The 23,222-nt window shown below is 27.5% G+C and overlaps 1 protein-coding gene across 2 annotated transcripts in view; it reads right to left on the minus strand.

Annotated features, from left to right (window-relative positions):
* Nucleotides 1–8,344: 8,344 nt before the first annotated feature.
* Nucleotides 8,345–23,222, minus strand: part of LOC107446696 (coronin pod1) — a 35,332-nt gene continuing 20,454 nt past the window's right edge. For both annotated transcript variants that reach the window (XM_016061409.4, XM_016061410.3), the window contains exons 15-25: nucleotides 22,423–22,609; nucleotides 21,365–21,540; nucleotides 20,060–20,171; nucleotides 16,753–16,982; nucleotides 16,004–16,194; nucleotides 14,450–14,588; nucleotides 13,560–13,766; nucleotides 11,626–11,761; nucleotides 11,371–11,510; nucleotides 11,175–11,261; nucleotides 8,345–10,127 (exon numbers count right to left, since the gene is read on the minus strand). In XM_016061409.4, the coding sequence (XP_015916895.1) occupies nucleotides 10,089–10,127; nucleotides 11,175–11,261; nucleotides 11,371–11,510; nucleotides 11,626–11,761; nucleotides 13,560–13,766; nucleotides 14,450–14,588; nucleotides 16,004–16,194; nucleotides 16,753–16,982; nucleotides 20,060–20,171; nucleotides 21,365–21,540; nucleotides 22,423–22,609 (1,644 nt within the window). In that variant the 3' untranslated portion in view covers nucleotides 8,345–10,088. The remainder of the gene's footprint in view (nucleotides 10,128–11,174; nucleotides 11,262–11,370; nucleotides 11,511–11,625; nucleotides 11,762–13,559; nucleotides 13,767–14,449; nucleotides 14,589–16,003; nucleotides 16,195–16,752; nucleotides 16,983–20,059; nucleotides 20,172–21,364; nucleotides 21,541–22,422; nucleotides 22,610–23,222) is intronic.

Consider the following 23,222-nt stretch of genomic DNA (forward strand, 5'->3'; position numbering starts at 1 on the left):
TAGTTACTGATGAATATGCTAAAAATAGAGAATTTGTTTGAGGAAATAAACCCTTGTTTTGTAAATATGAATTAGTGTTTCCTAATGAAATTTCATTTTATCGATATTTGTATTTAGAAACTTTTTAATGATTCTGATGCCCATTTCTTATTTAAAAGTGAAGATTTTTTTTGTTAGTAGAATGTGTGAATCATATGAACTGCCATAAAATAAAACATGTTGATACAAAAATTAAAATAAAGAAAGAAAGAGAAGCTCTAGACTGAAATGTAAGAAAGATCCTAGAAAAATGTATAGAATAGAGCCTCAAATTTATATAAAATTAGGCATAAACAGACATCTTAATGTGATGAACCGCCATTAAATCAAATCTTAAAAGGAAGATAAACCTGTTTCTCTTCATTATTACATGGTTTGTAGTTGTTAGTGTATGTTCATATAGTGCAGATTTTAAAATAATCAATGTTGAGATTAGAAAAATTTAAATTTTTGATCTAATATCTTTTTATTTTAATTGTGAGTTGCTCATAATTTAATATCTTTATACTAAAGCTTAAAATTTCCTGTTACAAATAAAGTATTTCGGAAATTAAAAATAGTATATTTTATTGTTTTGCAAAAAAATTTGCCTTCATTCTATTAAAGTAGAGCAATATATATTGTTGTTGTTGTCATTAGCCCTTTGGTCAGGTATATGTAAGCTGTTTAAAAAAAACTGTCCTAATTTTTTCTTTGAGACCTGCCACTATGAATTCTGCTTTGACAAATAAAATATGTTGATATATCATAATAAAATTTTAAAACATCTTTTGAAAATACCATTATACATATTATTCCATTAAAGTATAATTTTTTAATATAAAATATATCAATCTGTATATATAAATAAAACTATAAATCCAATATGAAGCTGCTTATCTTTTTCAATACATACTGATACATTTTTTCAAATACGTGTTATAAGTAACCTTGGAACTCAAAGAATATATGAGGGTATTTATTAGCTATAGAGACTATGTTTTGGCGTCTTCTTTTCCAAGTTGTCCACGCGAACATTGGAATACATATATAAGTCGACTTTTACAGGGTGGCCACCCACCTGGAAAATCTGGAATTATCAGGGAATTTTTTTTATACTGGAAAAAACCTGGAAATATCAGGGAAATTTGGATTAAAACCTGGAAAAATCAGGGAATTTTAAAGAAAAGCTGGAAATTTTTTCTTTTATAATTTTTTTTAGTTTCACTAATTTAAATAATTTACTAATTTTCTTAATTTAAATTATTTTATCCATTATACCCACTTTTTTTAAACGGAAATGTATCGCCAAACAGTTGAAATATCATCAATTTAGCGATACTTTGTTTGCATCAAAATTTGCCCCATTACAGCTCTGTTAAACTAGAATGCCACATAAAATTGTCTCACGGTTGCTAAACGAATGCAGAAACCTTTGACCGCTATGGGACTGTGCAATTTAGGAAAGATTCTGGTGGAGGTGGAAAAAGGGATTTGGATATTAGCTTCTGTTTTTAAATTCTGCCCTTGGGCTGAATCCATTTATGGCTCAAGTTTGTTCCGATGCTTTGGTGGTAATTTTTTTTTTCTATTTTGACAAAATGTTTTTGTATTTTTAACTTTATAAGATTCACCAAAAATTTGTTGGTTATAATTTAATAATAATCGATTTTATATTGCACTCTTTTTCTGAAAGCTTTTCTACTCACATTCATAGAAATCTGTGAATTATTTTTTCTCACCAAACCAATCAATCGCACATTTTTTTACAATCGCTGACAGCAATGTTTGTCGATAAATCGTTGCATTAATGCTAATTTTAACCTTTTATAACATATTAATGAAGAAGAAAAAATTTTTAAAACCAACTATATATTAATATTTAATTTTACTCTTTTGTTGGTCAATATAGGATTTTTGATTCAAAATTGTACACCAAAACATTTGAAAAATAAATAAAAAATCATGCCAAATTGTCAAAAATAATTATTTTTTTCAAGATGATATGTTAAAAAAATGACATTTTGAATAAAATATTATATAATATCGACACTTTTCTTGTACATATCCTACACTTTATAAGAAAAAAGAAACAAAAACCTGGAAATTTTAAGATTTTTATCTGGAAAACCTGGAAAAATCAGGGAAATTTGAAATCTGATTTGAGTGGCCACCCTGTTTAAGACCTCCAAAATTTTATGAAAATTGGGGATCGCCTTAAACACAGGTAACGAAGTCGGAGATTCGTTGATCTTGAAATATCAATGCATTATAAACAATGAGATAGACATGAATAACACTATATTATTTTACCTATTTCAAAAACTATTTTATATTGATTATATACAATTAATTTTGCATTTTTTCGCAAATTTTCTTTGCATATAAATATTTTTTTTAGAAATAATGCTTTAAATTATGTTCAAAAGTAAAGTAAAGATAATTTATCTGAGAGGATTTCCAAAAATGTAACTATATCATATCTAGAAAGAACAATGTAGAATATTTTTAATTTGAGAAAATGTTGTAGACTTAGTAATTTTTTTTATGTCCTTTATTTTAGGCTTGCTGTTATTGGCAAGTGGCATAAGTAACAACTGAAATGATCAAAGAATAGTTGTTATAAGTTACCAAATTGCAAGATAGAAAATTTTCCCTTAAGAGCATAAAATGAAATGCTAGAGCCAATATAAAAAATACATAAAATAATGGTAATAAAAATCATTGCCCTTTTGACGTCCGCTGTGGGATATTATCAAAATAAAAAAAGTTGAAAATATTTAAATTCGTTAAAATAATTGTTGAATATTTTTGAGTGAGATATCTGATGGTAGTAAAAATTTCTATTGTTTTCAAGTATGTATAGAAATATTTTTACTGAATACTTAATGAATTAAAAGATAGAAATGTAGACTGGGCTAAAAAAGAAATGAAAGATTGCAACAAAAATGTCTGTAAGTAACACATGCCAATAACTGCACCATGCTGGAAACTCTTAGTAAAATTCACATATGTATTTTGAACATAATTATACATATATATTATACACCAAAGAGCCATTACATTATGACCACCCTGCTAATAACATGTAGGACCACCTTTAGCCCTCAAAACTGCTAGCACCCACCGTGGCATTGATTCCACAAGGTGCTGATAGGTAGTCTGAGGTATCTGGTACCAAGCGCTCACCAATTGGTCCTGCAATTCCCTCACATTGCAAGGGGGTAGTGTGGTAGCACGAATTTGGTTTTCCAAGTAGGACCACAAATGCTCTATTGGATTAAGGTCAGGTGAATTTGGGAGCCAAGACATGACTTGAAAGTCACTGGAATGTTCCTTGACGATTCGACTCTTATGACATGGTGCATTATCCTGTTAGTAAACACCATCCCCTGCAGGAAAAACTGTTGCCATGAATAGGTGAACCTGGTCTGCAACTATGTTCAAGTAGCTTACAGACTTCAGGGATTGTTTTATGAGGATTATGGGTCCTAATGTGCCCCATGAAAACCTGGGCGAGCCCATTGTTATAAATGGAGGGTAGTCATAAGGTAATGGCTCTTCGGTGTATGTATATACACTGCGACTAATAAGTTCTCAAACACTTACAAATTTTCATTATTATGCTATTAAATCAATCATACAAAAAAGTTTTGCATGAAATTAAAATATCAATCTTTGAGTACCTTTACAATAAAGGCTTTGGAATAATATTTATTTTACTTTATTAACAAGCTTGAGTCTCTTTTCAAACCATCACATCTGGCATGTAATGCTTCCATTGACATTTTCTGCCGTACTTTTTTAATTACACTTTTGAGTTTGTTGAAATTGATGATTTTATAATTATTTAACTGGGAGGGCATATATGATACAAAAAAATATTGAAACGGGTTTAGATGTGTTGAGTTGGGGGACATTAAGAGAACAAAATGTCAGCTAAATGTTTGCTGCAGCACTCCTCAACTGCACGTGCGGTATGAGAAGGAGCACCATCTTGTTAGAAGCAGAAATATTCCACTCATACATACTCTGAACACTTATGAGTAAAACTGTTTCAAAAACCTCAGTTTTATGATATTGGTCATTTATTTTTACTCCTTTTTTAATAAAAACTAACCAGAGTTTGCCTGTCTTTAAAATAGCTCCCAAACCATCACAGACAAAGCATTTTGATAAAACGGAACACAATTCTAGATCTCACGGATGTTATGAATAGAAACTGACCATATTCTACCATTTTGGAGGTTAAGACTTTGCTGTAAAACGAAAATGTTCTAGTCTGAAAAGAAAAACTTATCCTCAGCATGCCAGGCAAGCATTTTGTGCACCCTTTGCTTTCTTCTCATTTAAGTAAACTTTGAAAGTCCAAATTTTTACTTTTTCTGTAAGCTTTGCATCCAAGGTCCTTTCTCAGAATGACTTTGATCACAGTAATATTTTGAGCTCGCTTGATAGATTTCTAGCAGAGCTTTGTTTGTTTCGTTGTATCCTTTTCTTGACATTTTTCACAATCTCTTTTGTCAGAACAGACGGCTGTCTGCCAATGAAATCTCTCTTCACCTCATGACTTTCAAGTCTCTGAAAATTTTGCCTGGCTACTCTCCTTTGATGAATTTATTCATCAGGATTTTTCCAATTTTCTTCATTCTACTTAGATAAAGAAAAATTATAAGTAGTACAACATTTAAACTTGTAATAGCTTTCATATACGTTGTACAAAATAGTCCGAAAAAAATTGGGACTTCTGTAACAAATATATACATTTTTTAGACGTGTTTTAAAAATTGTAGGAAAATTTATTGATCACAGTGTGTAATATATACAATCGGACCTCTATTTAATAAAGTTGCAAAATCACGATAAAAAGAACAATTAAACAACACAAAATAAGATTGAATCCGATTAAACGAAACAGGTTTTAAATACATAGACACTTAACATAATTAAAATAGCAATAAATGCACCCTTATCTTGCAAATTACTCTCTACTGTCGAATTGTTTCAAATGATTTTATCATATGAAGGTTTGGTGATTTTCTCATTATTTTGGTCTTCATCTTCGTCACAATTTATTGCTGTGTTTTTATTTTTCCCCACTGTCCAAAATATCAGATTCAGTTAATGTTTCTGTGGTTGCAGCTTCAGAATCAATAAAAAGAAAATTATTAATCAGTACATCATTAATTTCGTGGTTCTCTCTTAGCTGTACCAATATGTTTTTAAGTCCTCCATACTTTCCAAATTCTCTGCACTGAATAAGAATTCAGCTTTAGCAAAACTGCTAAAAATAGTATGATCTACATCATAGTTCCATGCTTTAGAAATTTCTGTTATGCTTTCTTGTAAATTGATTTTTGGCATGGATTCCTGTATGAAATGCAAACAAAAAGGGTAAGGAATTTTACTGCTTTCTTTAAAAGTGGCAGCAAAAAGCAATTCAAGGTCATTCACCCCATAAAAGGCGTTATAAAGTTTGAAATGTTCTGAAATATTTTGGAATAGGGAAAGTGGATCTTAAAGAAAAGTTTGCTAAATAGAAAATTCACTTCGCTCTTTAAAAGTTTTTTATAAAGAAATTTCCAAAATGTTCTTCCAAATAAATTGCAAAATGGAAGTCCGACTGTATATGTATTGAAATTCTAAATTAACACGCAACTGGTTGTATAAACATTTTTATTTTTTTTAATACACTCCATTCATGTGCTACATATTGCAATAAAATATTTTTCTTATACAATATTTTTTTTTTAAATATTAATAAATTTAGAATTCACAACTGCTCATATACAGTGTTTTCACAACAAAACACTATGCCTTCTTCGCTATATTAACATTGTCAAAAACTACAAAGCTGAAGTTTAAGAAAGTATACTTCATTTTATATCAGATTCAGTTTTAAAATTGTACTTACTGTTAACATTTTTCAATTTTTTATGTCATACCATATTTACTACAGTCAAGGCTGGACATAATGACCCCTGTTGTCCAAGTGAAAACAAAAAAATAATCACAAATGAAGTTGTAAGTGTACAAAATTAGCATAAATATTCATTCAAATGCTGGTCTAGTTTGAATAAAATGATGCTATACTTCAAAAGAAAAACGAATCTCACAAAATAATTGATAATATTGCAACACATTAAAAATAACATGTGAGCAATCATTTTCATTAAACAACATACATCTAGAAGACAACAAATTTAAGACGAATGTGAATCCTATAGGTTTTAATTTGAAAATAAGTCATCCAATGAGACAAATATTTCACGAAAATGCGACTCAAAAATGTATTTATGTCTTTTGAAAAGAATTTGCTAAGATTGGGAATGCTTAATTTTAAATCTAATGAATTAGGGCTCCCACGGGTCAGGAAGAACAGGGAAAACCTGGAATTGTCAGGAAATTTTATTTAACTCTAAAAAGCAGGGAAAGTTGCAATTTTTTCCAAGTACCTGGAAAATTCTTACATTATACCTGTGAAATAACCAGTCTCAGAATTGTCAGTAACAGTAATCAGTTATTGAAATTAAAAATTAAATAATTCTTACATATATTACAATTATTTATTATAAAAATTTCACATTTTAGTGCTACTTCTTTGTTTCCATCCTCATTCAATATATTTTTGCTCACAAAATCTAATATTTAACATTACAAATAAAACAAGTTTTCTGATAAAAAAAAATGCATGGTATAGATAAAATATTGCCTGCATTTTCAATGAAGTCTCCCTGATTATACCTGGAAAAGTCGAGTAGTAGTTTTTTCTTTCTGAAATTGAGTGGGAACCCTGTGAATGCATACCAGACATTGTGCCAATATTTGTATAAAGGTGCAATATTTTATTTTGATTAACAATTATGCTTAGAAATCTATATTTCACTAACTTATTTACTGCAGCTCCTAGGATAAATAACTAGGAATCTTGTTACTCTTCATATATACAAAATTAATTCAAGATGTTTCACAATAAATGTGAGATAACATCAAAAGAATAGTGGTTTAAGTAATTTCTTTACTATCAAATGACTAATTGTCAATTGAAGCTTTCTATTTTGAAAGAGCAAAAATGCTTAACACTTGTTTCTTAAATGTTTTTATCTAAAATTAAAAATAAAAGAGTTTGGTATTGGAATGAAGGGCATAGTTTGGGCACAAAAATAACACTTTGTCTATAGAAAAGCAAACAGATCTTTATGCATTTTTAATTGTAATTTGGGGTCATTCTAAAAAACGTAGACTAGTTATTTTAAGAATTAAACCATTGCTGTTCTAAAATAATAAACCTAATATTTTTATTGAAAGAAATACTAATTGGAATTTTACGAAAACTAGTTTTTAAAACATTATGTAATTTTATTTTTTTTTAAATTCTAAATCATTCATTATATTGAAAGATTTAGAATAGAAATAGACGCTTGAATAGAAATTTTTAATTCTAAACATTTAAAGTTCATTTATTTCTTAAAACAATAGGAATCTTGTTGTAACAAATGTACTCAAAATAGCTTCTAAAATGTAATATTTTACTAATTCTAGCTTTTCAAAATATATTCACAATTTTAAAAGCACTACAAGTACTATTATGGAAATATCATTTGTGATATCATGTTTACATATTAATACCACCGCTTCCAAATCACTGCAATTCACAGTGATTAAATATTAGCTCAGAAAAAAGAAACTTAATATTGATTAATTATAAGTTTCAATATTGTGCCAAGATGTGTGTATGTTGTGTATCAAACTGTTTCATACTTTTGTAATATTAATAAAATTTGATTTAAAAACATTGTTTCTACAACAGACAGAACAAACTATCGAATTCAAACGACATTAATCAGGGTACGTAGCCAGATTTTTCAACAAAAAATAAACACCTTTTAAGTACTTTTTAAGCACTTAAAAATATTTTTAATCACTTTCGAGAAAAAAATTATTTTTTTCTATCGTTTAAAGTTTTTAATTTATAAACATAAAATCAATAAAATTAAAAAAACTTTACATAATCATGATAGAATTACTAGTTTCTGACAAATAATACAGAGAAAATTGCGAAAATCATGCATTTTTTGTAATTAAGAACGAGAATCGTCACGGCAAAGAAAAAATCTCTTTTCAAAAAATAGGAAATTAAAGCACTTTTTACAAATCCAGAATAAGAACTTTTTAAAAACGCTGCACACCCTGTTAATTAATTATTCTATTTAAGTGGCAATATATTAATTTTGTTTTGGGTGTAAATCAAACATTACCCCAAAAGAATATATAAAAATGAATTTATCATTTTCACATATGTAATGCACTAAGGAGAAAACATATGGAGTTATTTAAATTAGAGTTGTACCTCTTATTTATTATCTGACACTGATTTACAATAAAAGAAATAGATAAAAAATATGCAAATTTACTTTAGTAAACATCAATACAAAAGCAAAACATACACAAGCATAGATAAACAGACAAGCAAGCACAGTGTTTTCAGATGGAAACATGACTAAAAGTGTCCAATAAAATTTGATTATTAGATTATAACAACAATAAACTTATATGTGAAGTTGGAAAAAAGAAACTACTTTTTACAAAATTTTTAAAAAAGGAAACATGTTTTATAGAATTGCAGGCATTATAAAGATAGTTAATTTTTAAACTTCATAACAAAATTAATATTACAGCTCATTAAAGTAATTTACTTAAAATTTGAGTGATAAAGTAATTTAAATTATACATTTGGATAATTATAACAAATTGATCATTAAAGTAATTTACTTAAAATTTGAGTGATAAAATAATTTAAATTATACATTTGGATAATTATAACAAATTGAAAGTATAAACACTAAATTTTTTTTTTCCATTGAATAAAAATAATCAACTGATTTAAAAACTAAATCATTACAAAAAAATTTCCACAGCACAACTGTTTAAATAATATTTATAAAAATAAACAAAAACATAGAATTTCTAGACAATTTCACAAACCAAAAAAATATATAAACTCATATTCATATCAAAATATGATTACAAATGTAAAATAAGCAATAAAAATAAAACTTGCAGTTAAATTAAATTTCATTTAATTCACCTTCTTAACAAACATTCACTCATAAAATGTACCAAAAGCACAAAATAAATATAAAATTAAAATTGGAATACAATTTTAATTTTATATTTATTATCTACATTCCTATTCTATGTATATATAAATGTAATTAAAACCTAGCTACAAGTTAAACAACCAAAAAATTCAAATATTTTAATTTTGAAATTTTATCGAATGGAAACACATTTAAATTCATTAATGTGGCTTAATTCAAAAATTTTGAATTTAATTTCTTTCATAAAGTGACTAACTATAATCTTTTCACAATTTTTTTTATGTAATGAGTATTTGAATTTATTTAAAATATTTTGTGCAGATTATAAGATAAGCATAGAGAGTTTTAGTGTAACAATTTTATCAAAATACAAAATAAAAAATCTAGAATTTTTATACAATTGTATAATATTTTGATTGATTATTTTGAAAAGATTTTATATACTTTAAAATAACAATCCATACAAATGTCATGTTCAATAATGGACTGAATGTATTTGCACAGCAAATATCTTGAAAATGGCTATTAAACATTAAATACCAAAGATTTAAATAATTCAATAAAATCACAAACTTTCTGTAAAACTATGAAATAACATTATGAAAGGCTGATTTCTTAACACAAAGTAATACAAGTATTGAAATATAACGTGCATAAAAACGTCATTCTGGTGCTTCATATTTGTACTGCGAATTTTGGCAAAAAGTTCAATGTATAAGAAACATAAGAATCAAAACTTAACAACGTGTCAAAATATGCAAATTTAGAAAAGTTTGTAAACAATCAAAATATACAAATGCAAGTTATTTATGATATAATTCATATCTGTATGATGATGCACAATGATTTACATTACAAGACACCAGGATTTAGCAAGATAAAGTGATAAAAAAATTTCCTAATAGCTATTTTTTTAAGTTCTTTTACAAAATTGAGCTAAGACTTTCTTTTTATATATACAGGTGGTAATCATAAATTCTTCTGAGCATGTTCCTTCTCTTCTTGATCCTAACAAAATAGAATAAGTTGTTTTTACCTTCATAATTAAAAAAAAAGTTTCTGTCAATTTTTTATGTAAAGAACTGATTACATACTTCTCTCTATTACCTAATTTGCATTTACCTCAGAAAAGCATTAAATAATTTTCATTCTAATGTTTAAAGCACGTGAAAAAGTGACAGTTTAGCACAGGAAAATGGCAATACTTCCTAATGTATAGAGTGCCGTTTTGAGCTGGTATGTTTTAAGGTACTACTTCGTTTCATTATCTTTACCTGAACTTATGAAATTATCTGTAATCATTTGCTTAATTGTTTAATTTTGAATCCTAGAAACTTTCAGATGTTTTAAAAATAATAAATGCTAAAGAATGTAATTTTTTTGTCCTTGCTCTTGTCACTTAAAGAAAGTAACAATTTAATTTAAATAGTTTAAAGTTTCTATATTTTTCCCGTTCGTAAAATTATTTCTATGTTGTAAATAAATACATATTTATATGCTTATCATACACCATTCATTCTTTTAAACAGATGGAGCAATATTTTATTTTTATTTCGTATTTTTTAATTAGTAGAAACTCTCCAGCATGGCAGTAGGTGCTGCAGATTATAACAGCATCTGCAGATTATTTTTCATTTTTTATTCTATTTCTGCAGATTTTTATTTAATTTTTGAGAAAAACAATATAAAGTTTTAGCGAAATTCACATCTAATTGAATGTGCTAATATTAATCACATTTTTGGGATAGTAAGCTGTGGCTTTCTTTATTTACAAGAATCTATCTATAGAGTTGATCTTAAATAATCACAATTTGATTCACGGTCATGCAATAATAAAGGTGCTGCAAAACTTACATTAGTGATTAAAATATAATCATTGGTGATCAATGATTACAATCTTCAATAATCATAGGATATTTATTGTAAAACATATTATTCACGATATTACTTTTTAAAAAATTGTTTTTAAAATGTTTTAAAAATTTTGATATTTCATGATGCATTACTTGGCTCTATTACATTTATCACATAATATACTTAATAACTGATACTTACCCATTCATCTGGGTCTACTCCTTCAAATTCTTCTTGTGGTAAGCTGTTCTGTCGAAGCTCACATTGAGAAGACATAGACTGCATAATCTAAAAAAAATGTTTACTTTTATAAAAGACATATGAACAATGCAACAAAAAGTATAGAATTTAAAGAAAGTATTAAAAAAATAAATAGCCGTTCCACAAATAAACTTACTTTTTCCTCCTTCTCTTTGGTATTTTGTAAAAATGCTAAGGAACTCTGTAAATGGACTTCACCTTCAAACACAATGTTAGGTGTTGTATTACCAGATTGTTTATTACTTGAAGCTTTAACTGGTGGTGGAGCTTCACTCACTAAAAAGATAAAATAGTTTGCATAAAAATAACTATTTAGATATAAATTTATTAGCAGTAAATGGAAAAACAAACTTTAAACAGATGATAAAAATAAAATATTGCTATATCTTACAAAGTTCCATATCTTCTGGTTTTAAATCGACAATTTCCAAAGGCTTCTCCTGGCCAGCAAACCATTCAGCATTGGTCATTGAAGGTTCCCAAGTTTTACGGGTCGGTGGGAAAAGATCATCTTGAAAATATTCAGACTAGTAAAAAAAAAAAAAATTCAGAAAAATTCCCAGACTATGCCAGGTATTTCAGGAAAATTTCAATGTAAATCCAGACCATATTTTATCTAAACCATGCAATTTTTCATCAGACAACTTAGATTTTTTTCATTTGTAATGTCAAACATTAGATTTTGTGAGCAAAAATATATAATAGAATGACAATGGAAACATAAAAAAGTTTCACTAAAAAGTAGAATTTTTATAAAATAATTATAAGAGATTTTTAAATTTAATCTCAATAACAGATTACTGCTACTGGCAATTCTAAGACTGGTTATTTTTCAGATTTTTGCTTTTAAAAAATATTCAATTTTTCCTGACTATTTCCTGTTAAAACCAGGTTTTCCCTGTTCTCCCTCACCCGTGGGAGCCTTAATAAATTCAAAAATACAGTTTTTAAGAAAGTGATGTTTTATGTATAGATTCTTTTAACTTAAAGTAGTACTAACAAATTTTTATGTAGTATAATTTGAATGTTTACTTAATTTGTAAATGAAACATGAAAGCCTTATTGTTAATTTTATATTATGTACTATAACAAATATGCTAATTATACAATTAAATGTTACTATAAAATACAAATATAAATTAAATGTTATTAATAATATGTTTAATTAACTAAATGTTTAAATGAGATAAAAGTAAAAGCTTGATTTTTATTTATATCAAGTCAGATTTTAAGTTAAGTGCAATGCATATATCTTTGTCTCTTTACAATTTTCCATAACTTAATTATTCTGAAAAATGTATTTTTAAGTAATTATTTATTCATACTTACTTAATTTTTGGAGCGGTATTTTTATATTCATTATAATATATTTAATTTTTATATTTGAGTAGCATAAGAGCAAAATCTGCAAACTACTATGAAGAAAAAGCGTGGAAAATCAAAAAAATATAATAACAAGCTGCAAATTTACATGTTTTATGCATGGAATAAAACATATTATATTGTAACATAATATTGCCTCTAAAAATATAGTGAAATTAGTATTTTTTTCATATATTTAACTTAATTCTAGTTTTTTCAACAGTATTGTCAAAAGCGGTATTTTCTCAAAGAAACTGGAACTTTTTAGGGTATGAAACCAGTAAAAGTTTCAAACAAAAACACTTTTAAATAAGATGAAAAACAGAATATCCTAAATATTTTTTGATCTAAAGATCATTGGAAAATCTAGTCCAAATAGTTTAACTAGGAAAGAGTTTGAGGCTTTTACTGTTGCATATATCATCATATCTCTAGAACTATCTAAGTGAATCACAAAATGTTAGCTCACAATTATAAAAATCACTAATTTAAAAGTAATTTTTAATAATTATTTAATCAAATACTAATTTAAACATTTTTGATTTGTACGGTAAACCAATTTTTACATTGCACTTTTTGCATGTGGCATTTTACATTGCAAGATTATTTCTTCCTTATAAAAATCTTATATGAACTGTAGCATTACTTTATATATATGTTTTGAGGGATTAATTTATGATGCAATCACACATGCCTACTTTTAATTTGGGCAACCCTTATAACAACATTATAAATTTGAAACAATATTAATTTTTTATAATACTGTTAGCTACCAAATATAAATTATTAAAAAAAATATTTTGAAAAAATTTTCATATTTATTATTTAAGAAATTAAATTTAATATTTTTAAAATTATTACACAGTTAAAATGTTTAATTTATGCTATATTTTTATTTGATTTAAAACTTTCAAAAAAGTAGCAGGAAAAAAAGCAAAATGCAATTTTTAATAAATATCTCACCCTTAATCTTGGTACATGGAATGAAATAGGTTCAATAGTAGATGCTGAAAGGCGTATGGCCCTTGCAAATTCAACTTCTCTCACTTTACAGACACATTTATGGAGGAAAGAAAGTGACTGATGAGGATTGTTACATTTATAATGTGAAAGGGGATGAAAGTATGGACTATCTATAGCTATTTCATAAGCAAATATCACCGAATCTCCCTGAAAAATATAATTATATATGCTTAAAATTACAAGGAAAATATGCTACAATTTTTTTAGAAAATTAAAACTTTACATTTAAATTTTATAAAATAAAAGGAAAATAATACAACATATAATAAAAATTGAACTGTATAAAGCAATGCAGCCTAATTTAATACAAGTACTATCAAAAGTACAGTAGGCCAATATAGCCTGCTTGGGATCGTATTCGTGAGATTGCTAGTCTGAATTCCAGAGGCCGAAGAAACCCCGCAAATTAAATGGAGACTGGTGCACATTATATCGATGTCACTAAGTCCTTTAAGTTCCCTTATTCAGAATTGGAGATTGATCTTCTCTGGTTCAGGTCAAAATTACAAACTGTGGATGAATGAATGGGTTTTCCCTGTAAAACAGGGTGTGACGTGTGTGTGGTTGAAGATAATGTCACTGAAAAACAAGAAACGCAACCCTCTATCTTAAATTCGCTTGGTTTCCCATAGCAAGACTTACTGGTAATGGCAAGTGACATAAGAAGCAACATCATGAATGCTGAAACATTACCATCTCGATTTTAACTAACCAAGATAAATGTTTAAAAAAATTATACATCTTTGATGATGACGTGTTATTAAAATTGCTTATTTCAACTTTTTGACTTGTGTTTTACATTTTGTTTAGTATAGTATGTAATTACTTACTTTTCCAGTCAAAAACAGTGTCGAACTATCCTCATCATAATTGGGAATTAATGTTGCAGGACTAACATCTATGCCAACTGATCCAATAGGATTAGCTATATCTTTGCAATCATATAAATAAATCTGTCTTTCAGACACTCTGTAAAATAATAAAAATTTTTAAATGACAAGCTAGTAAGATACTCTGTAAAAATAATAATTTTTAAATGACAAGCTAGTAAGCTACTCTGAAAAATAATAATAATTTTAAATTATAAACAAGTAAGCTACTCTGTATAATGATTTTAAAGTGATGAGCTAGTAAGGTTTTCGGCAAAATAATATTAATTTTTAAATAAGCTTGTAAGCTAAGGGTAATAAAATAGAATAAATCTAGATGTAATTGAATTCTGAGAATTTGTATAAGTATAAACATTGTTCCACAGTTGTCAAATTTTATAAAAATTCTTTGAACTTAGTGAAAAAGTGAAACTATAACCAGCAAAAACACATCATGGAAATAGGTGAGCTATGGCCTCCTCTCATGCATTCTTCAGAAAAATTGAAAATTCATAGAATTCTTAATACATTTTGCTAAAACGAGGATAAAAATTGTAAAAATGAACTGTTGTTACATATGGCTAGCTGGAATTTTAATCCATGGAGATCAAGCAGTTCAATGTCTCACAAAGGAAAAAGGAACAGTAGACGAAAAAATAAACTACTTTACTTATTTTGAACTCTTTTTTTTTATTATTATTTTCTTGAATTTTAATTATTTTTTACATTGTTTGGCTCATTCTTATATGTTCATTTATTTTTATGTGTTTTGTCCCTTCTAAAAAGAGAAAGATTATAAACAATTGACTTAATAATAGTCTGCTTTAGAAGCTACTCAGGTATTTTCCAATATACACTTATTTCTTAAGTATTGGTAAAAGCAAATGTGAAGTAAATATCAGCCTAGGAATATTTCCCTAACAGGGTAAGGGGCAGTTGATTAACAATTAGGATTTTAGTAATACCTATTTTCTAACATCATCCCTTTTCCTAAATATATTCACCTATAAGTTTTCAGGGAATTTTCTTTTTTCCATTTTAGATAAGATAATTAATTTAAAATTAAACTTTAATTTTTAAAGAAATTTTTTTCTACGTTCCTTAGAAAATAGGATTATTAAAGATATTGAAAATAGGATTATTAAAGATATTGAAAAGAAAAGTAGCTTACTATGAATGCATTGATAACTTTAATCTAAGTTAAAATTGTTCTACATCGTAAAAAATATGTAAAAGCTTGCAACTGTTTCATAATCTCTTATTGTGTGATCATAACGTTTTTTTTTTTAAAAAAAACACAAAGAAAGAAAAGGAAACTTTTGTGATTGACAGCTCAGTTTTGTTTGAGCTCGCCTAACAATGCTACACCAGCGTAGTAAATTTTGCACTCGTATACTTTAAACAACTCTCCAGAGAAATTCTCAAACAACTTTCTCAAAACGAATCTCAAGCTTTGAGACAAATTAACTATTAATAAATAACTAAGCATTACTGATTAATAATATTATCACTCACTTGCTAAATCCAGTTACAGCTAAATGAGTACCATTTAAGACCCAGACAACTCTTGCTCCTCTTGTGCCTTGAGGTCCAGATCCTTCTTTTATAGCTTCAGTTGAGCTACGTGGGTCAAAAATTCGCACTCTTTGATCTTTGGCAACTGAAGCAATGAAGTGTCCATCTGGACACCAACAAAAATTCAAAATCTAAAATTAAATTGTATTAATGTTAAAATTATGTAATTATAAACATTATTATCAGTAATATTAAATAATGTTTCTTTTTCTTAAATGACAATGAATTTTGCAAGTAATTTGCTCTTTTCTTCCTCCCTCTTAAAAATAGAATAGATAGACAGAAAAGTAATTATTCAAAATATTTTTTGATTTAGTGATCAGATTTTTAAGAAATAAAACACAATTTTCATGATTCTATAAACAAGCCTTAAAATACACTAATTAATAAGTGTTGTTAAAAAAGGTTTTGAAACCAAACAGCTATTGAAGTTTTGAAAGATTAAAAAAAAAGAAATATTATCTTCTTTCATTTAACAGCTTTAGATTTTTTTTCTTTTTAATACATTTAAATACAGTTTTGAGAGGGTGGTATGAGTTGAGCCCCAGACTATTTTTCACTATCTTTGAATAGAACAAAAAATAAAAAGACTGTTGCTAAATAGTTTCAAAATATCTCAGTATAAATTTAGAGTTGTTTTTCAAAAGTTTGAAAATAACATTAAAATCAAGAAAACTGGCATAACTAACCTGGTCTATATGGCCAGTGAGACAAATTTTCTCTTCTTGGGTCTCCAAATCCCATACTTTAATTGTAAGATCAGCAGATGCAGTGGAAATGACATCTTTGGCACAAGGATGGAACTTGACTATGTTCACTTTTTCAGAATGTGCTCTAAATGACATGGATGGTTCTTCAAGTTTTTGTGTTAGGCCATCCGTTGGCAAAACCCATAATTGAATGTCACCAGTATCACACCCTAAATGTTATAAGATTAAAATAATTAAGAATGCTGAAAATTCAAATGAATAGGACAAATAAGGTAATCCAAGAAAATGCAGATAATTTTCAAAATTAAAGGTTGCCATAAATCTATATAAAAATAGATTCATGTGTTCTGCCTGATGGGTGATATTTTCATTGTGATTAGTAATAGGTGGTATTATTTAAACAGTTGGTGACATGATTGAAATTTAACTCTAGATAACTAAACATTCATCCGAAAGACAACTGGCCTTATCTACCTTTAAAAAGTTGAAATGTTATGTTATTCAAGTATTCCAAATGTTCAATTTTATTATTTATCTGCAATTAATAAAAATTTAGGAATATTTTCCCGAAGTCTCCACTTAATTTTTGGCATAAAAATAAGTACATTTTTTATTTGTAGTCTAAGAGTTAAATTAGTAACACTGATTTAAGTTTAGTTATCTAGATGGAACTTAAGAGCAAACAATAAAATATATATATATATATATATTTTGAAATNAATATACAGTACGACCTCGAAAATCCGGACTTCTGAAATCCGGAAATCTCTAAAATCTGGACTCATACGTCCAGTTCCTCAAAAAAAAAATTTCAAAAGAAAAAATTTTAAAAAAATGGCTTAAAATAAAAATTTTAATGCAAAACCACAACTCTTCTCCAACAATGAAGCAGTAGATGAAGAGGTAGAGGTGGGGTGTGAATGACAGCTCATAGCTGATTAGGCAATTCCAGTCATTCTTATCAGCTCTGTATGGATAACAAAGAATATAAAGGGAAATCCCCTCCTCCTGAAGGGGAATCCCACAACTCTTTTGCAACAATGAAGCAGTAAATGAAGAGGTAGAGGTGGGGAATGAATGAAAGCTCATAGCTGATAAGGAAATTCCAGTCATTCTTATCAGCTCTGTATGGATAACAAAGAATATAAAGGGGAATCCCCCTCCTTCTGAAGGGGAATCACCTCAGAAGGAGGAATTCTTTCATTTCCTTGTTTTTCCCCCTTGTGATGGAAGAAAACTGGTTCTTTCTTAACCTTGAAGCTTAGGAAGCAGGGACAAGTTCTTTCATCCCCCAACAAAAAAAGGATTAGTATCAGCTGGTACAGTCTAGTCTAGAAGCATCTGTTTCGGTTATAAGTTGAAATTCACCTCGCGTTTTAAGCCTATATTTTTAGTTTTAATTGCTAATGTTATGTTATCTAAACGATCGATTGCGGGGGAAAATGACGAAAGTTTTATTTTTAATGTCTTTTATTTATTATTTAAAGAGTATATTTATGTTAAAATTGACGTCGGAGGTCTACACACGCGTGATTAATCGCGAAATCGGCCTGGCGAATTCGAAACTTCGATAATTCTATCAATTCAAGTAAGGTATCTAAAATCCAGAAATTTCGGAAATCCGGACCTTTCTAAGCCCCCTAGCAGTCCGGATTTTCAAGGTTGCACTGTATATATATATATATATAAAATAAAATATATGGAGAAAAATATAATAAAGATCAATAAAAAGAAAAAACAAATGTTTTTAAAATATTTGGAAAAAAAAACTAAAAAGCCAGAAAATAAAATAATGAAAAGATACAATCTCATGATCAGCTCAAACGATTATGTCCGTAAAAAGGGGTGCTTTCTAATATTGTACTAATATAGTCAAAGCAAAATATATCAATACAATAGTGTGAGAAGAACCCAAAAAATTTAAACTAAAATAGAACATATTGAGTAAAAAAAGATACGAAATAAAACAAATCAAGCAAATATAGAGAATAAAATGAAAAAAAAAAAAAAACAGAATAAAATAAAAATGTAATCTATAAAGCGAGTAGCAAAAAAATATAAACTTACACATTCCGGTATCATTCAAAAATGATTTAAAATATTTTCTTAACAAGTTTGTAGATTACAAAACATGAAAATAGTAGCGTAAATAGAGCGATCTTTTTATGGCACACTCTTATTGCATTACTGAAGCACGTTTGATTTGTTAGTTACCTTGGATTGGGCCGAAAATGGATGTGCACAAGGTAATATTATACTGGATAATTTAAAGTTTATAATTAATAAGGTTTATTTTTAACTATACAATTTCAATGATTTTAGCAAAATTATTAATATTTTTTAAAATAAAACACAATTTGCCCGATTTTTACAAATTTTTAGCCACCAATTTGCTTGAATTGGATTTGCACATGGTAAAAATATCAATTTAGTTTTTTAAAAAAAGAAGTTTTTAGTAAAGTAATTACATTATTTGAGTATCCATTGTTTGTTTTTTTAATCAAATTTTGAAAAAGTAATTCTCAAATAACCTCTCTGTCTCATTTAAATCTTCTCATATTTTTATCAAATTGTGAAAAAGTAATTCTCAAATAACCTCTCTGTCTCATTTAAATCTTCTCATATTTTTATCAAATTTTGAAAAGTAATAATCTGTTTTTTGGATAAATATTATTACATATCGCTACATGTTATTTTAATTCCATTTCTTTGGTTAAAAATGGTATTTAAATAAATGCTTTTAGAAAAATTAGAATTCCAAGTAATTTCTTTATACTAAAATCATTTATTTTATCGTATAAAACAACAATGCAGATATTTTCTTCTTTTTTCCATACCTAAATCCAAAAATTTTAAATTAATATTTTCATCATGATTACGAAGCAAGATTAATTCCTCGAGTCAAATATTATTAAACAAAATTGTACATTGAAAATTAAATCATCAATAAATCTAAAATAATTTAATATTGAGAGTATAAATTTTTTCATAGTAGTGTAAAAATAAGTAAGCTAAGAGAGATGAAAAATTACATATAAATCTATACACAAATTACCAAAAAACAACTAGCACAACAGTGCACCAAAGATAGTTAAATTCCTTGTATTGCCCTCATAATCATATAAAAAATTTTCTTAAATACAAGAATTAAAAGTAAAAATTCATAATGATGATTTATCTCAATTCTAAGGAAAATGCCATATGATAATTTATTAAAAGATAAATAATTGATAAATACTTTTAATTAACAATATTAGTGAAATTAGGAGTACTAAAAATAACTGACCAACAGCAAGACGACTAGAATCGAAAGGGTCCCATGCAAAATCCATAATACTTGTTCCAGTTAAAACACCTGGCAAATCAGCAGCTGCTGGGGCACGACCAGTTTTTTCTAACTGTTGGACAAAAAGATAAATATTAGAAATCATTCCGAGTGATGATTAAATAGCTTATAAATAAAGTATGTATTTTATAGCACCTTTCTCATATTCAAATGATAGTCTCCTTTTTTGAATTAAAAAAATTATAAATGGTTCTAAAAGCATGAGAAGTTAAAAGTAGAAATTATGTGTTACAACTGTCCTTATGCCATAAAAACATGATTGAATACCTAATTTTGGAATAAGTCCATTTGATAAAATAAGGGTTTCAAATAAAAACTGAAAACAAGAGAAGATATAAGAAATTATGGTAGGCATGGAAAAATCTTCCATAAATAACAATTCAACTCCACAATGACATTCTCACATCAAAATGAACTCTGCATAAGTACAAAGCTTCTTATGGTAGCAAAGCAGTAAATGCATATTAAATTAAGAAATGTTTTTTCTCTACTGAAATTAGTATTTTTCTAATCATTAACAGACATACCAAAATCTACATAATGGATTTACACTGTTTTATTATGCATACTTCATGTTTATATATTATCTATCAGATTAAAATTTTAGTAAGAGAAAATGATTTTTGGAAACTTTTAAATTCAATCTAATATTGTTAGAATTATTATATCCAAACTCCATAAAAAAATTTTTAGATACTATATTTACATTGTAATATCATGAAAAACACAATGTTAAAATAGGCTTAATTATTTACTTTTCATGAAATCTATATCATATCAATCTATATAAAAATTAGGCTTAAAACTGTTTGTTTTCATTCCAGAAAATTTAAAAGTCAGTTATCTATTATATCACACATAAAATTGGCATTATTGTCTCAACCATATTTAAAAGCAATAAAAAATACAATTAAAATGAATTTTATTTTACCACTGCAAAATGTGCTAACTTTTATGAATATCTTACTAAAATAACTTCTAAAAAAACTATGCTTTCCTTAAAAATTTAGCATTTGTGATAACTAAATGCATGATTATCTTGAAATAACAAAACATATTGCAAAATACTCACAATATTAAACACAAAATAAAGGGAACTACTAAATATATTATTTAAAGTAATTATTTTTAAAGGTAATGCAGTAATCCATAGTTTAGTAAAAACTTTTTTTTTTTATCAAAAGTAACAAAACTGAGGACAAATAAATATGTTATTCATAAGAACAAATTTAATAATTTTTTTACCTCCATAACAGCTAGGAAATTACCAGGAGCCCCAATTGGAACAGCTACACGTTTTTCATTCGCATCAAACCCATTGCATTCACCAGGAATGGTTCTCGTGAGCGTAGGTAAGTCAGTAATATGGAACTCTTTTGGAAAAATGTTTCCATTCAAATGACGAAACTTTGAAACTCGCACTACAGGAAGAAAAAAAGTTTTTCATTGCACACAAATGTTTTTACGACGTACATTTTCAACACAGCTTAACGAAGTTTTAAAAAAATCTGACATTCAGTTGAATACATATAAAAAGGATTCCTTAGTCCAGGACCACTAAAATCTGACTTGGACCACCGTGAAATAATTATTAGTAATCCTTGATCGAAAGGGATAGTATGCTTTTTTTTTTCACTTTCAGGTTTTGTTTTAACATAGCATATTTCATTTAATTTGAGAACATTACACATGTTCCCATAAGGAAATTTCTTTATTTAAATTCACCTTACTCTTTTTACGTAAAATCTAGTAGAGACCTGTAAACAGACCAGTTAAAATGTGTATGGACTAATAATATCTTTTAGTTACTGGTGCTTTGTACCAATGACTAAATTTTCTTAATTTCTACCCCTTTATATGCATTAAAAACTTTCAATGTACAGCGAGCAAAGCAAAAAAACGGACCATCCTGAATAACTTTTAATCTAATGATGGGATCTTTACATTCTAGAACTCAATCTTAAAATTTTGAAGGTGTGACCTCAAATATGCTAATTAATTAATGCCGACGATATTTAAAGTTATAAAAATCAGACACAAAAACATACTTTCTTTGAATAAATATACCTCTTTGTCGATGGATTTGGTTTTTAACCCTCAAAATATAGGGGGTAGCCGCAATCTGGGAAATATGTTCCCCATAGTTTGGTCAGAAGAGCGATCCAAAGTTCCGAACCCTAAATGTTAATTTTACGTTTTGTTTATTTCTCCATACATCTAGCGATTATTATTCACCGAAACTTATAGCTTCCAAGATTAGTTAATAAAAATTTTAAATGATGTGTCAAGCAATCTTAACTTACTTCCAAATGTACGAGTTGTTCTTCGAACAGAAGGGGATGGCGCCTTTTGAGTTTGATTGTCAGATTTTTCTGCATTATTTCCAAACACTTGTTTTCTAGTTTGGATAAACTTTGAGGGCATAACAGGTGACGTAGACTTTGTGGATGATTCTTCCGAAGATGTTTTGGGTTTCATAGGTGGTGTTGGCTATAAGAATGTAGAAAGAAATAATTAAATGAAACAGTATTTAACATTCAAGAGAAATTCTAATTCAGAACATAAATAATAATTAGCTTAATTTTTTTTATTTACTTGAAATTTTATAATGTATGTTTCAAAAAGGGTAATTAATATATTAATTTAGTTATATCAGCCAAAATATATAACATTCCTCCCTGACCTGATTGCTTCTTTTATATTGTCTAATAAGATATGTTCTAAGATGACCAGATCAATTGAATACGGAGGATGTAGGAAGCTACCTTATTTGTTGCTGTTTGTGACATTGCTGGCTATTTTGCTAACATCTTTGGCCACTGTCTCCACTCCACTGCTGAGTTTGACCAACAAGCATGATAAACGGTAAGCCTTCAGGGTGTGTCAATCACTCCCACAAGTACATTGGATTCTTTCCTTCCAATGCAGTTGAACCAACAATGATAATCACCTTCCAACTCTGCTCTCAATGAAAATGTAGTATCCCGTTGTATCCTCTCATATCTCCTTGTGACTATTTCAATTCAATGGCTAATTCTGTCACATCATGTGAAGTTTTATTGTGTGTGAATCATTTCTGATAGACTAATATATATATATATAT

The sequence above is a fragment of the Parasteatoda tepidariorum genome, chromosome 7 (assembly GCF_043381705.1).
Source record: "Parasteatoda tepidariorum isolate YZ-2023 chromosome 7, CAS_Ptep_4.0, whole genome shotgun sequence".
Lineage (NCBI taxonomy): Eukaryota > Metazoa > Arthropoda > Arachnida > Araneae > Theridiidae > Parasteatoda > Parasteatoda tepidariorum.